Raw genomic sequence first — 13,637 nt, 5'->3', positions numbered from 1 at the left:
TTTTTATGTTTAAAATTTTTTTTTAGATAGTTATTTTATAATTGATATTATTACTTGAAAATATGTTGGTTATAGAAAAATTGAATTATGAAACATTAATTTAATTATATGAAAAATATTATTAACCTTATGCCAATACCTAATATTTTTCATACTTCTACTGACACTTCATCTAGTCCTAATGCTTTATTCTGTTTTATATATGTCACAGCCTCCCACACCTCTTTCTGAATACTTAAATCTACCAGTCCTTCGTTCCACGACATATCCTCTAATGTCTCTTTTGGATACTCGAGGGTACATTATTATCAATACTTTTTATACACCTTGCATAATGATAATCTTTAGACCTTTTTTCTCTTACTTTTGCAAGTCTATAGACTACTTTTTCACCTTCCTTTGTTTCTAATCCATCATACCTGTTAAACTTCACCTTACTTACTGCACACGTGGCTTCTTTGCACAAGCATTTATACTCTATCCAATTGTCTCTCATTTTGCTCTTCTGTCATACATTGAACTACTTTTTTTTACTCACTATGATTTTTTGAACGTCCTCATCCCACCCCCAAGTTTTATTGTTTCCTATCATTCTACTCCACGCATCATATATCCCTCGGAATTCTAAATAAAAATGTAAAAAATAAAATCGAGAATTTTCACACAAAAACAGTATTCGGTAGCCATTTTCACCGTGAAAACAAAATAAAGACCGACAACTTTTTTTCCATAATAAACTATATTACATAAGATTTAATTTAAGATATATATAAAAGTTTCAGACTTTCCGGAACACTTTCAAAAGTTAACTGTAAAAGTAAATTTGTTGTGAAAAAGTTGTCATTTTAAATCCCCCCTGTGGGCAGATAAAGGGTCAGATTTATAAAAAAAATTATATTGATTTGGTTGTTTTTAAAAAAGTTATGGCAATTTTAAGTAAAACAAAATTCGAAAATTAGCGATTTTTAAATTTGTAATTTTTTTGGAGGTTTTCACCCATTTACGAGAAACGAGGGAAATTTTCTCCATTTTTAAGGGAAATGTCTTCGACTAGACACGATTTGTGATCTTTTGACGTATCATTGAAAGAATTCGGTTCGGTGAGAGCTGAGAAAAAGTGGTAACAGACACAAAAAAAAAAAAACCACATCATAGTAAAACCAATACCTTCTCAGCTTCGTATCGAACCTAAAAAACGCATCATAGTAAAACCAATACCTTCTCAGCTTCGCATTGAAGCTAAAAATTAACAATTGTAGCGTTACGTTACAGCTTTATTGCCGTTTTTTCAGTTGCGAGAAAGTCCGTTGGACAACGCTGTTTGTTAACTTTTATTTAAAAAAATATACTATAATGTATTTTTTATTTAATTATATAAATAGTAATACTTGAATACCCTTTTATGTTACATACCAGTCCAAACGGGAACTCGCAATTTAAATAAGATATAAAAATGCACATTTATTCATTACAAAATATTAGTATTTATATATATGATGAGTAAACGATTAATTTACACTACCCAAGTGGTGGCGGACAGTATAAGGTACACCCTCACTGCTTTCTTAATTATCTTTTACTGTCTTTCTCATTGATTAGTTAATTGTATTATTCTAGTGATCGCAATATTTATTGTCGACTAGACTAATTACGTGCATACACCGCTCCAGCGGGTAGGCTTCTTTATTTCTTTTCTAATATCTTAATCTTTAATATATAAAATTTTTAGCGTTATTCGAAACAACGCGTTACCAACCGTAATTAAAATTTTATATATTAAAATTCTTTTCTAAAAAAGCTAGTTTAATCTTCAACGGTGATCATATAACCTTCGCATTATCAACCGTGATCAAGAATACCTGCTTTTCCTGTTATTTCTTTTAATCCTTTGCAACGGTGCTCGAAACAACGCGTTACCAACCGTGATCCAAAGGGTTATACCAGGGCCGGATTTAAGAGAGGGTTGAGTGGGCTGAGCCCAGAGGCCCCCAAAAATTTGGTATACATTGGTATCACAAATATGATAATAATTATTATTTAATAAGTAAAAAAATATATTTCCTTGTTTATGTATAAGGGGCCCCCACAATGCATTCCGCCCAGGGGCCACCACATACCTAAGTCCGCCCCTGGGTTATACTTCCCTCTTTACCTAAATTAAGTAGTTCTTAAAGTAAGACTGATATGATAGGTAGTTGTTTAATATAGATATATTTATTATTTTTAAAATAAAACAAAAAAAGTTGATTATTTAAACAAATTGTGTTGTGCTCTCGTACTATTGATAAATTTAAGTTAAGTAATATAAACTCAAAAGAGTACAAACGTAGAAACGTTTCGCAATTATTTTTATAACTGAACTTAATCATTATCGTGTGTCCCATGACACGACAAAACACATACGCACATGATGGTTCTAGCATTAAAAATAATAAAATTAAAAATTAAAAATAAAACACTTCACCAAAAGCTTACCTGGCAAAGGAGAAGACACACACAAACAGGTGAACAAAGTTCAATAAAGACATAATAAATTATTAAAAAACATTCTATTATGCATATTCCAACTAAAATACAAAAAAATAAAATCTTAAACTTAACGAACAAAACAGTATTCAATAATAATAATCAAAATAAATAAACTCCACATAACTATATTACACTTATTACGTCATCACTTAAGTTATAGGTCTTTAAAAAATTAAAATAATGTATTTATGAAGGTAGAGTTAATAAACACTTGGTAAATAGTATTAAAACTAAGCTTTCTACAAAAAAAAAAAACTATTAAATCTATTTAATTTATTAATTTATAAAAACTATAAATATAGGTGATAGTTTCTATCGATTATTTCAGTTGATATTACCAAACCAATTATTTACATTTATAAAAGAACAAAACATGATTCAGAAAATTGTCTTGATGGCATTTTTTTTAACAATAATTACAAGTGCGGATGTACCCATCAATGAATGGCAGAAATACAGCGTATCAGACCTAGATTTTGCCAAAAAATCTCATTTGTGGAATTACGTTAAAGAAAGTGTAGTAGAATGTACTATGACATCTTTTAAAATATCTCTTGAAATATTATTTTCAAATATGTACCAGCCAGTAAGATTTTATATATTATCTAAAATACAAAGAAATGTTTATCTTGATCATATTAAATTTAATTACTTCTACGCTTATAAATATGGATTTCAATTTCATGTTAAGAGACGTGCCAACGCATACGTATTTTTATTGGCATCCTACGGTAACAATCTATTACTACTTGATAAAAAGGATGAAGAAGTTAAGTGTATTATTTTAGTCAGTCTTAAAAAAATGAAAGATTCTTTAGAAAAAGTAAACAATGAATACAACGTTACACTAAAAGAAGATATTACACAGTTGGAAAATTGCAAAGATAGTATAGAGTTTTCGAACAAATTAATTAGAATGGCAAAAACTTCATTCGATTGTGTCGATCAGAGGATAGTATATAACCCAAATTTTTTCGGAAAATTACCTGAGGTGACATTGGAAAAATTTAATTTTGTAAATGAATCAGAAAAATACAGATATTTTTTCAATTCATTTCCAACACCTCTTCCGCAGAAAGTTGATATTATGTACTTGTTTACAAACGGCTCTAAATTATTTGATGAAATTATGAACATTTTATATACAATTGGTCAATATATAGAAACTGAACATTCGTTGATTCAACTAATCAATGAGTAAAAAGAATTTCCACAGTAAAATTGAAATTTTTTCATTAAAATTTTATTTATGTTTATTTTTACAAGTTTTGATAATTAAAAAATAGCAATAATACCATAATTAAAATAATTTCATGCTGTAACATAAAATTTCTTTATATATTTAAAAATAACATTTAATCGTAAATAAATAAGTATAAAGTTTAAAAAATTTTATTAAATTTACATAAATTAAAAAGAAATTTTTGATTTTATTAATGTTAAATTATTAAATATGCTTAATTATTTTGATATTGTTTTGAGTTATAATTGAGAAACGTAATATTAAGAATGTCAGTCATAGGCGAACAAGGATTCTGGGGCTCATACCCACCTTAATGAAACAGGCCCACCAAATGTTGTATGTAACAATATGAAAATATTTTTTAGGATGAAAAAAAATACATTTAGACCCTCGTACATTTTATTGTAGTTGTTAAATTATAAACCATAAACATATAATAATATATGTAGACAATCCAAGTAAATTTATTAGAAGAATTCAACTATGACAAAAAAAACTAAACTTGTTAATTTAAACTATATAACGATTTAGTATTACACAAAATATTTAAAAATATAAATATGAATAAACCATCATATTTAAAAAAAATAAAATATAACAAATGACAAATGTAAACTGTATAAGTTGCATAATAATTCAAAATATATTATAATTATCTATTAAAATATATATATAATAAATTAATTAAATAATGAGAACAAATAATAAAAAATTAATTAACAAATAATTCACACTTAAATAATTCTAGGTCTACAAACGCGAATTTAACTTCATTATTTGGTATATAAAACTCAAAAAATCAAACTAAATATTCGGAATAAGCTCTTCCAATATACATTTCTTTGTCTCTTCAATCTGTTAGTTAATTAAATCTAGGTAGATAGGTCTACACACATATAGCTTTTCCCTGGTTTTCGTGCTTGAGGCATCAAATACACTATCTTAATGTTAGGAATAGAATCGTCCAAATTAGAATTTATTCTAACATTTTCTTCGACCACAGTATTTTGCATAAATTTGCACACAATATTTTATACGTCGATGTGGATAATTTAGATTTAAAATTTTTCAACTTAACATTCAAAATTAACGCATTCAAATTACATTCTATATTCTCTTCATCGTTTACTATGATCAAAATTTTATAAAAGTATACCAATATATTTTATTTGCCAGTTTTGATACATAAGACTTCAAATATTTCAACTTGGTGTTTCAGATATGTACATTCTTAATAAATGCATTTGACTCGTCAATTTCGTCTATTAAATCTTAGTATGATATACATCCTATAAATTAGTACAATCATTAGTTTTTTTTTTCAAAAAGAATGCTTAAAAATATTTAGCAATGACAACTATAGACTTCTGATTAGAAAATGTAATTGTTAATTAAACACCGCATTTTAATAATCTCTGTAACAAACAATTTAAGTTATCCCTTGAAATTACAAATACTGTACAATTCAAAATAATATGCAAGGGTGCTGCAACATAAACTCAATTGAATTGCCATTCAAGAAAAAAATTTTCTTAACACTTCATAAAAAGTTCTAGATCACTTCTCAAGTTAATATATAATCTAGATTTAATTTTATTTTAAGATTATGATATTTTAAATTAAGACATACGAATGGCTCATTAAATATATATAAATAGATTTAATAATAATGTAGATTGTGGGAATAATTACTTTTAAAAAAGAAATTTTTATAAGTTATCATGGAAAAGAGTATAAAAAGAATAATATTATTTCATGGAAGAATGTTCACTGATAAGTTTTAATTACTAGATACTGTGGTCGATAGTATAGTGTGGTATAAACAATAATTCTAAACCGAACAGCCATTTTGACTTATTTTCACAGGCCGATGATTAATGAAACTTAAAATGCTATTTATTTGATGTTTGTTACCTAAGTGTTTCTAATAGGTATAACATCTAATTATTTTCTCTATGTTTACATTTTATGAGCAACGATTTATCTAAAATATAAACAATTTGCCCAATTTATTTAACAGTATATATTTTATTAAGAATTTTAAATTGCTATTTCTCAATTACTTTATCGAGCATTTAAAAACCTTATAGCTGAAGAATTTCTGAAACTTAACATGTAAGTATAAGTCATTATTATTAGAAATGGTGTAATTTATGACGTGTTATTTTAGTGTTATTGCTACATTGAATATTTGATGTTTTTTTTAAACATGAATTTTTTATTTTACTTATACATTTAAAATAAAATTTTTATTTTTTTAACGAATATTATTTTATATTTTAATCGACTAATACCCCTTTTTATTTTTATTAAGTTTAAAATTACTGTAACAGATGGTTGGACAAATTTATGTAACAAAAAATATATAATAGTAATATATATTTAGTAAACATTTTATTAATTTTTAAAATCATTTTTTTACTAATTAATTAATTTGCGTTTAGTGTATATACATAAACAAATAATTGAATTTAAATAAAATATTTTATCTGAAGATCTAGTATTTAAGTATTAGAATAAATCTCGATTATGCAAAAGTATTATTTTGATAATTTTTCATTTTATTGTTTTTTTTATTAGCTATAAGAGGTTAAACAATTAATTAAAATGAATCAGCCTGAGCAACAAGACCAGCAAGAAGAACAACAAGAGTCCCAAGTTAAAGAAGAACAAAAAGAACTCAATGAAGAAACTGAAGAGGACAATCAATCTAATGAAGGTTATGTTGTCAAAATGAGAGGATTACCTTGGTCAGCAACAGCCGATGATATCATAAAATTTCTGAGTATTTTAGGTATTAATAAGTTTTATAAATTAATCTTAATGGAATATACTTATTTTATATAATTTAATTTAATCTATTTAAGGGGAAGCAAAAGTTAAAGGTGGAACAGCTGGTGTGCATTTAACCATGGCTAGAGAAGGACGACCTAGTGGAGAAGCTTATGTTGAAATGGAATCTGAAGAAGACCTTAAAGCTGCTTTAAAAAAAGATCGTGAACATATGGGAAACCGATACATAGAAGGTATAAAAAGAATTATTTCTTACTTGCAATTGAAAATATAATTATAAAATAACAAAATTCTTATTTAATATTTATTTTGTTATATACTTGGAGATTACTCACAAAAAATTATGGTACTTCTTGAAAAATATAAAATTAAAAATAAAACTAACAATTTTTGTTTAAAAAAAATAGTTTTAATAATCCCTTTTCCTTGGGACCAATGAAAAATTTTAGAGTTACCTGAATTTTATTATTTCCTGATATTAATATCAAATAAGTTTTTATCTGAAAATAAAGAATAGTTATTATATCCTCTTAAATAATATAGGTATGTAATTATGTCACGTCATCAATATTATAAAAATTAAAAAGAAGAGCATTAATTCAGCCAGCACACCTGCTATTGACAACTGATGATTTAATGAATAATTCAAACTGAAATTATGCATTCAATTAATTATTACATAAACTTTTTGGACCTGGTCTAGCAAAAGTAAACATTAGTGTTAGTCCAGGCCAAAAAAAAAAGAAAGAGTTTTTAATGTCTTTCAAAATACTAGTTCAAAAGTTGTTTTCAACTATTAATTTTCTTAATTAGATCATTATATAATAAATAAAATTAATTAAGGAATAATTATGTGTATTGCTATTTGAGATATTAATGTTGACACTTTTTAGGTATAAGGGATTTATATGATAGATAAATTGAGAAAAATATTTAATAAAAATAAATCAATATTCTTATTTTTCAATTAATTTGAATTAGTTGGTAATTAAAAATTAATTTTCTTTTACTTTATCTTTATTCGTAATTGTATACTAGATTTATTTTTAGTATATTTAATTGAAAAAAACCTCAACAACACTGGCTATTAGTTTTTACTATTAGAAATTTACCTAATATTTTCAATGATTTAATATAAAAGTATCTAAAATAGTAAAATTTCTACTTTAAATTTATTGTCATATGTTGAAATTGTATATAATTATATGCCGAATAGACAGTAATATATTTTTACATTAATGTCTACAGCTCATTAATTAATAATTTATTCAACAGATGTTGATTTAACGATTATTATTGGTAACTATTTCATGTTAAGTTTTTTAATGTTTATTTTTCAGTATTTAGGTCAAAGCGTTCAGAAATGGAATGGGTTATTAAAAAAACTGGCTCAACACTTGATAGTGTTCTCGATGACAATTGTGTCCGTCTGCGAGGCTTACCATTTGGATCAACTAAAGATGATATTGTTCAATTTTTTCAAGGTAATATATGACTATTAAGAAATAAATCGATACATACGTAATTAAATATATATTTATATAAATTTGACGTTGTTTCATTCAAAGTGTGTATACCAAATTTCCCTTTTTTAAAATAACAAACAAAACTAAGATAAAATTTTAAATTTAAATTTTATAAATTATTTGATATAAAAATTTGAACATTAATACTCCCTTTCCTCAAATAATATCATTTAATTCTTAGTTTTTGTAGTTTTGGTCTTTTTAATATTTAGTGGTATACAACTATGTAATTATTAAATATAGATATTTTTATTTTCTATAAGGACTTATACAAATCTTATAATCACAAAACCTATTGTTATTTTTCAACATTTGTAGATGTTGTATTTAATTTTTTCTGAAATTTTGATATTAAAAACACATTTTTGAATTATATTGTAGTATACACTCTTTGAATTATACAGGATGAAACAGATCTAACTGACAAAACTTGTATAACTTATGATGTACTTTATATTTTATTTTATTTTTTAACCAATTTTTTCAATATATACTAAATTTAAAATATGTATTATTTTTGCTTGAAGTGCTTGAGGATATATCCATGTTTGCAGTTGAGTTCTGACGTTTCGGACTCATTGCAGTATAGTTGCAGCCACCGACTAGCAACCATCACTCTGAAAATGGACTCTGCAATGAGTCCGAAACGTCAGAACTCAACTGCAAACATGTATATATCCTCAAGCACTTCAAGCAAAAAACAATCCATGAAATCTTTAACACATTTATGTATTATTTTTTTTCCGTAATTACAAAAAATATTTTAAAAATTAATATTTTTGTTAACATTTTTTTTTTATATTCGAATTTAGCTATTTTATAGATTAGTTTTTATGAAAAAATTCTATAAATTATCAAAAATTCTAAATTTAAATCTGTAGTTTTGTTTCTACAGCATTTTGAAGTTTATTAAATTTTTAATTTTTTCAACTTTGGAAATACTGAAACTTTAATATATATCTTAAATTAAAGCTAATGTAATGTACTTTATTATGGAAAAAAGAAATGTTGGACTTTATTTTGTCTTCACGGTGAAAATGGCTACCAAATGCTATTTATGTGTTAAAATTCTCGATTTTATATTTTAAAATGTTATAACTTTTTGAAAAATGTATGGATAAATACAATTTTTTCATGAAAAGTAGTATTTATATTCATCTTTCATTCGACATACTTTTTTTTTTAATCGGACCATTTCCCTTAATACAGGGGAGGTTCAAAACATAAAAATGTATATAGAAAGTATAACTTTTTCAACTTAATTTTTGAAAGTGTTCCGGAAATACTGACACTTTTAAATATCATTTAATTGAGCATCTGTAACTAATATAAAAACATAAGAAAAAGTAAAATTAAATTTATCAAAAAAATTTAAAATTAACAAACTTCAAAACTCTATAGAAATGGAACTACTGAATTAAATTAAGAGTTTTTGTCAGCTGGATCTATTCTCTCTGTGTATAGCATCAATAAGTTATTATTATTTTATTGCTAAGTGATTCATTTTTAACAGTTTCAATACTATTCCTACTTCAATGAAATATTTTGATAAATAATTTAAAGGGATCCCCTCAGTAAAACTTTTTATATTTAAAAATAAATAAATAGCATATTACTTAATTTTATTTTAATGATATGTGATAATCTTTCAGGGAAATTTAATTGGTCGTATTAGTAATTAATTTATAGAAGTAATATTTTTATAGTTATATGGTAATAATTGAGTATATACTATGTATTCAGTTAAAAAATAAATTAAGGATTTAAAACTCAAGATTATATAATTAATTATTTTAATTTATGTATATTATATCAATCATTATCACAGCACTACCTTTCCGCATCAAAATGTATCTGCAAATTTTCCATTTATTTATTACAGTATCAAAATAAAATATAAATTTGCTCATATTCTCATAATGATATTTATTATTTTTTTACTAGAACTCAACTAAAATAGGAATAATACAATACCTATTACAATATTAAATATATTATATTATGTTTTGTTTTTAGCTCTCTTATAAAATAATATTTTCAAATATACATATTGCTTTTAGGGTAGTGTTGTGTAAATAGTCTTTAATTTAATAAATTTGAATTCTTATTGTTTAAAAAAGTGGAAATAGTATGAAATGTATGAATTACTTAATGTTTATAATTATTAAATAACTGTGAATTTTCAGATGTATACAATGCTTTTTTTAATTTAATTTTTTATGTTTTTGGACATGTTATTAATTGGGTTATCTATGATTGGTTCTATTATGGGCAACAGGGTTGGAGATGACAACGGACGGTATAACCATAGCAACCGACTTCACGGGGCGGAGTACGGGGGAAGCTTTTGTACAGTTTGTAGACAGAGAAAATGCAGAGAAAGCTCTGCAGAAACACAAGGAGAAAATAGGACACAGGTGGGGTGTCTTCCTATATTAATCCTGGTGTATATTTTGGCGGGTAATATAATCACATGTAGTTATTATTAAGGGAGGTCCAGAGTGTCATCCTTTGCTCCTCCTTGTATTGTGGTTTACTATAATATCAATTTATTTAAAAATTAAGTAATAACTTAAAAGATAAGAATTTTTTTTTTTTTTTTTCAAATTTTTTAATCCGTAAATTTATAGGTATTATTTAATATTTATTATTTTTTTAATTTTAAATAATTTTTAATTATGGTTTTATTAGGTACATTGAAATATTTCGTAGTAGTTTAGCAGAAATCAGAAATCAAGCACTGCAGAGACGTCCACGGCAAACGCCTTATGATAGAATGGATCGTTTTGGTGGTGGTGGTGGTGGCAATGGTGGTGGCCGTTACTATGATATGCCCATGAGGTCTGGACGAAATATAAAATCATTCGGTAATGGTTATGACAATGGACCTTGGAATGGTGGCCGGAATATGGGTGGACCAAGAGGAGGTGGCGGCCAAAGTATGATGGGTGGAGGTGGTGGATGGAATGGCAATAATTGGAATGCTCCTCCAAGTAGACCATTATATGTTGTTCATATGAGAGGACTTCCATTCAAAGCTAATGAAGATGATATAGCCTCAGTAAAAAAAATATTATTTTATTACATAATATATTTTATTATTATTAATAAGTTAGCAGTAATAATAATAATACTGTAGTATTTCAACAGAATTATTCAATTAAACTGATTTATTATTGCAGTTTTTTGAACCATTGGAACCAGTTGATATACATATTTTGTATAATAATAACAACCGTCCATCTGGAGAAGCTAATGTTGATTTTGCCACTAAAGAAGATGCAATGAGAGCTATGTCTAAAGTAAAGATCATGATTGATTTTTAAAATTTAATTGAAAAAACTGTTATTTTTTATATTTTATTTTATAGGATAAAACATATATGCAACATAGATACATTGAACTGTTCATGGATGGACCAATTGGAGGTCCAGGAGGTGGCAGTAACAACTTTAGTCTAGATGATATGGGTCCTCCTAACGTTGGAAATGGGGGTGGAAACTTTGGAGGATTTGGTAACAACTCATTTGGTGGTGGCAATTCTTTTGGCAATAGCACATTTTCTAGACGAAATGAAAATTCAGGACCACCCAATTCATTTTTTTCAAACAACATGGGTGGAGGTGGTTATCCTAGACCTTCAGGACCTAGAAATATGTCTGGTCCCGGGCCTAAATTTAATCCATTTTAAAATAACAAATTGAAGTATTAATTTTTTTTGACTAAGTATTAACTAGCCATACTGCATGTTAATATTCATTTTCAAAATCTTCAATATTAATAAAAGTCCCTTCCTCTCAACTATGTTAAGTACTATTTAAATTAGAGTTCTTATTGAATTTTTATCAATTTTGACAAAAATAATTCACTATTTTGTAAAATCATAATGTTGAAAAACTTATTCTCAGAAACATATTTTCTTTTGTGTAAATAAATGAAAGAGCTTATAATATCGCATGTGAAAATGAGTAAATAATGTATGTTTTTTTTATATATATATATTAAGATGACTGTAATATATTAAAAAAAAAAAAAAAAACAGTAATCTGATTTTTTGTTATTTTTCAAATTACTTTTTTTGCATTCAAAGTTAGTTATACTTGTGCATTAATCAATCAATCTGTTTTGTATTATTAGTGATGTATGTATTTTAAGTTGCAAAAATACATTATCATTATCATTTTTTTTTTTTTATACTCTTAGTTTGTATTAAAGTTCAAAATAAATTTTAAAAATGTACTTATATTTTGAGTACTACATTTATTGATTGTTTAAATGAAAATGAATTAATTGGTTTTATTCCTCTAATTAGGTGCAACTTATAAATTTAATGTAGACATTAAATTGATGTTGTCATAACTATTACCAATATTTAGGGATACCTTTAATACTGATTAGAAGTATCCCCCATTCACTACATCATATTAATCAAATTTTGTGTTCTCATTTAAATACAAAATATATAAACTATAAATAAAATATATAGTGTATGTTTGTTAAGAACAAAGTAAAAAAATCAAGTGTTGTATTAAATTATTAAGCTATATATACAATACTTGATGTACCCATGAATCTTACAAAGATAATATTAAATAATATAATACAATGACAATACTGGAATACTTTTAATTAGAATGTAAGTTAAGAGAATAATTCATCATCGATTAGCATGTAAAACCGACTTGCAAATCATGAGTATATGTACTATTAGATTTTTTCTGAATCTAAAGATATTAGTGTTTAATTTTAGTATTTTGCATATAGGTTATTCTGCCATGTGATAATGCAATATTCCCAAAATATGTATAGTAAAGATTAGATCAAGGATTTCTTTCTAAGAGATAAACAATTCATTTATTTATAAAAGAAATTTTATGCGTTTCAAAATTTTAGTTAATAAGCTAATAATTACTGCATATTAGAGCATTTGATACCTCTTTATTACTATAAGTTTAGACCTAATATTTTATACAATTAACTGCAGTCTGATATAATTATAACATTCCTAAAAAAGTATTAAAAATTAAAATAATTTCAATTGTGTGTAACATTACTTATGCAATAAAACTAATTAGTTTTATCATTTGGATTTGGTGGAAGACTAAAACCAACCATTGCCGCTGTTTCCTTAACACTCTTTTCACTTCTATGATTTCGAACAATAAGTTCTCGACACACACGTTGTCCTCGAATATATTGTAAATAAGTATCAGCTACCCAAATCATTTCACTAGGCCCACGACAATACTGAGCTTGTGTTAATTGATTGGCTCGATATTCAGACAAAATCCATTGTACCAAAGGTCGCTTGAGTTGTTTTTCACCAGATGTGTAGTGTCTTAACTCTCTGACAATTGATCGCAGCAAATTAAGAGGTTGTTGACTAGACATATTCTATAATAAAGTAAATGTTATTAACTAAATTTTTGTAGCTAATTCTAAAATAAAAATTACTTAAAAAAAATTTACAAATGCATATTAAAAACGTATTTTCTAAACATACTTGTCTATATTCTTACATTACTGGTGATAAAAATTTTCGTTTT

General features: G+C 25.6%; 2 protein-coding genes across 2 annotated transcripts; one reads left to right on the top strand and one right to left on the bottom strand.

Moving 5' to 3' along the window:
• The first annotated feature begins 5,618 nt into the window (after nucleotides 1-5,618).
• On the top strand, nucleotides 5,619-12,570 carry LOC126903353 (heterogeneous nuclear ribonucleoprotein H2-like). The gene is made up of 8 exons (XM_050681505.1): nucleotides 5,619-5,887; nucleotides 6,353-6,566; nucleotides 6,640-6,798; nucleotides 7,906-8,049; nucleotides 10,370-10,508; nucleotides 10,783-11,152; nucleotides 11,274-11,393; nucleotides 11,462-12,570. Exons 2-8 carry the CDS (start codon nucleotides 6,380-6,382, stop codon nucleotides 11,780-11,782), a joined length of 1,440 nt encoding a protein of 479 aa, XP_050537462.1. The 5' UTR covers nucleotides 5,619-5,887; nucleotides 6,353-6,379; the 3' UTR covers nucleotides 11,783-12,570.
• Nucleotides 12,571-13,009: 439 nt separating this feature from the next.
• LOC126903354 (protein FMC1 homolog) lies at nucleotides 13,010-13,637 on the bottom strand. Its single transcript, XM_050681506.1, has 2 exons — nucleotides 13,561-13,637; nucleotides 13,010-13,485 (listed from the first exon to the last, which is right to left on the bottom strand). Exon 2 carries the CDS (start codon nucleotides 13,480-13,482, stop codon nucleotides 13,159-13,161), a length of 324 nt encoding a protein of 107 aa, XP_050537463.1. The 5' UTR covers nucleotides 13,483-13,485; nucleotides 13,561-13,637; the 3' UTR covers nucleotides 13,010-13,158.

Source organism: Daktulosphaira vitifoliae, unplaced genomic scaffold (assembly GCF_025091365.1).
Source record: "Daktulosphaira vitifoliae isolate Bord-2020 unplaced genomic scaffold, ASM2509136v1 Scaffold_3, whole genome shotgun sequence".
Taxonomy (NCBI): Eukaryota; Metazoa; Arthropoda; class Insecta; order Hemiptera; family Phylloxeridae; genus Daktulosphaira; species Daktulosphaira vitifoliae.
This window is presented reverse-complemented; position numbering and strand designations above follow the sequence as displayed.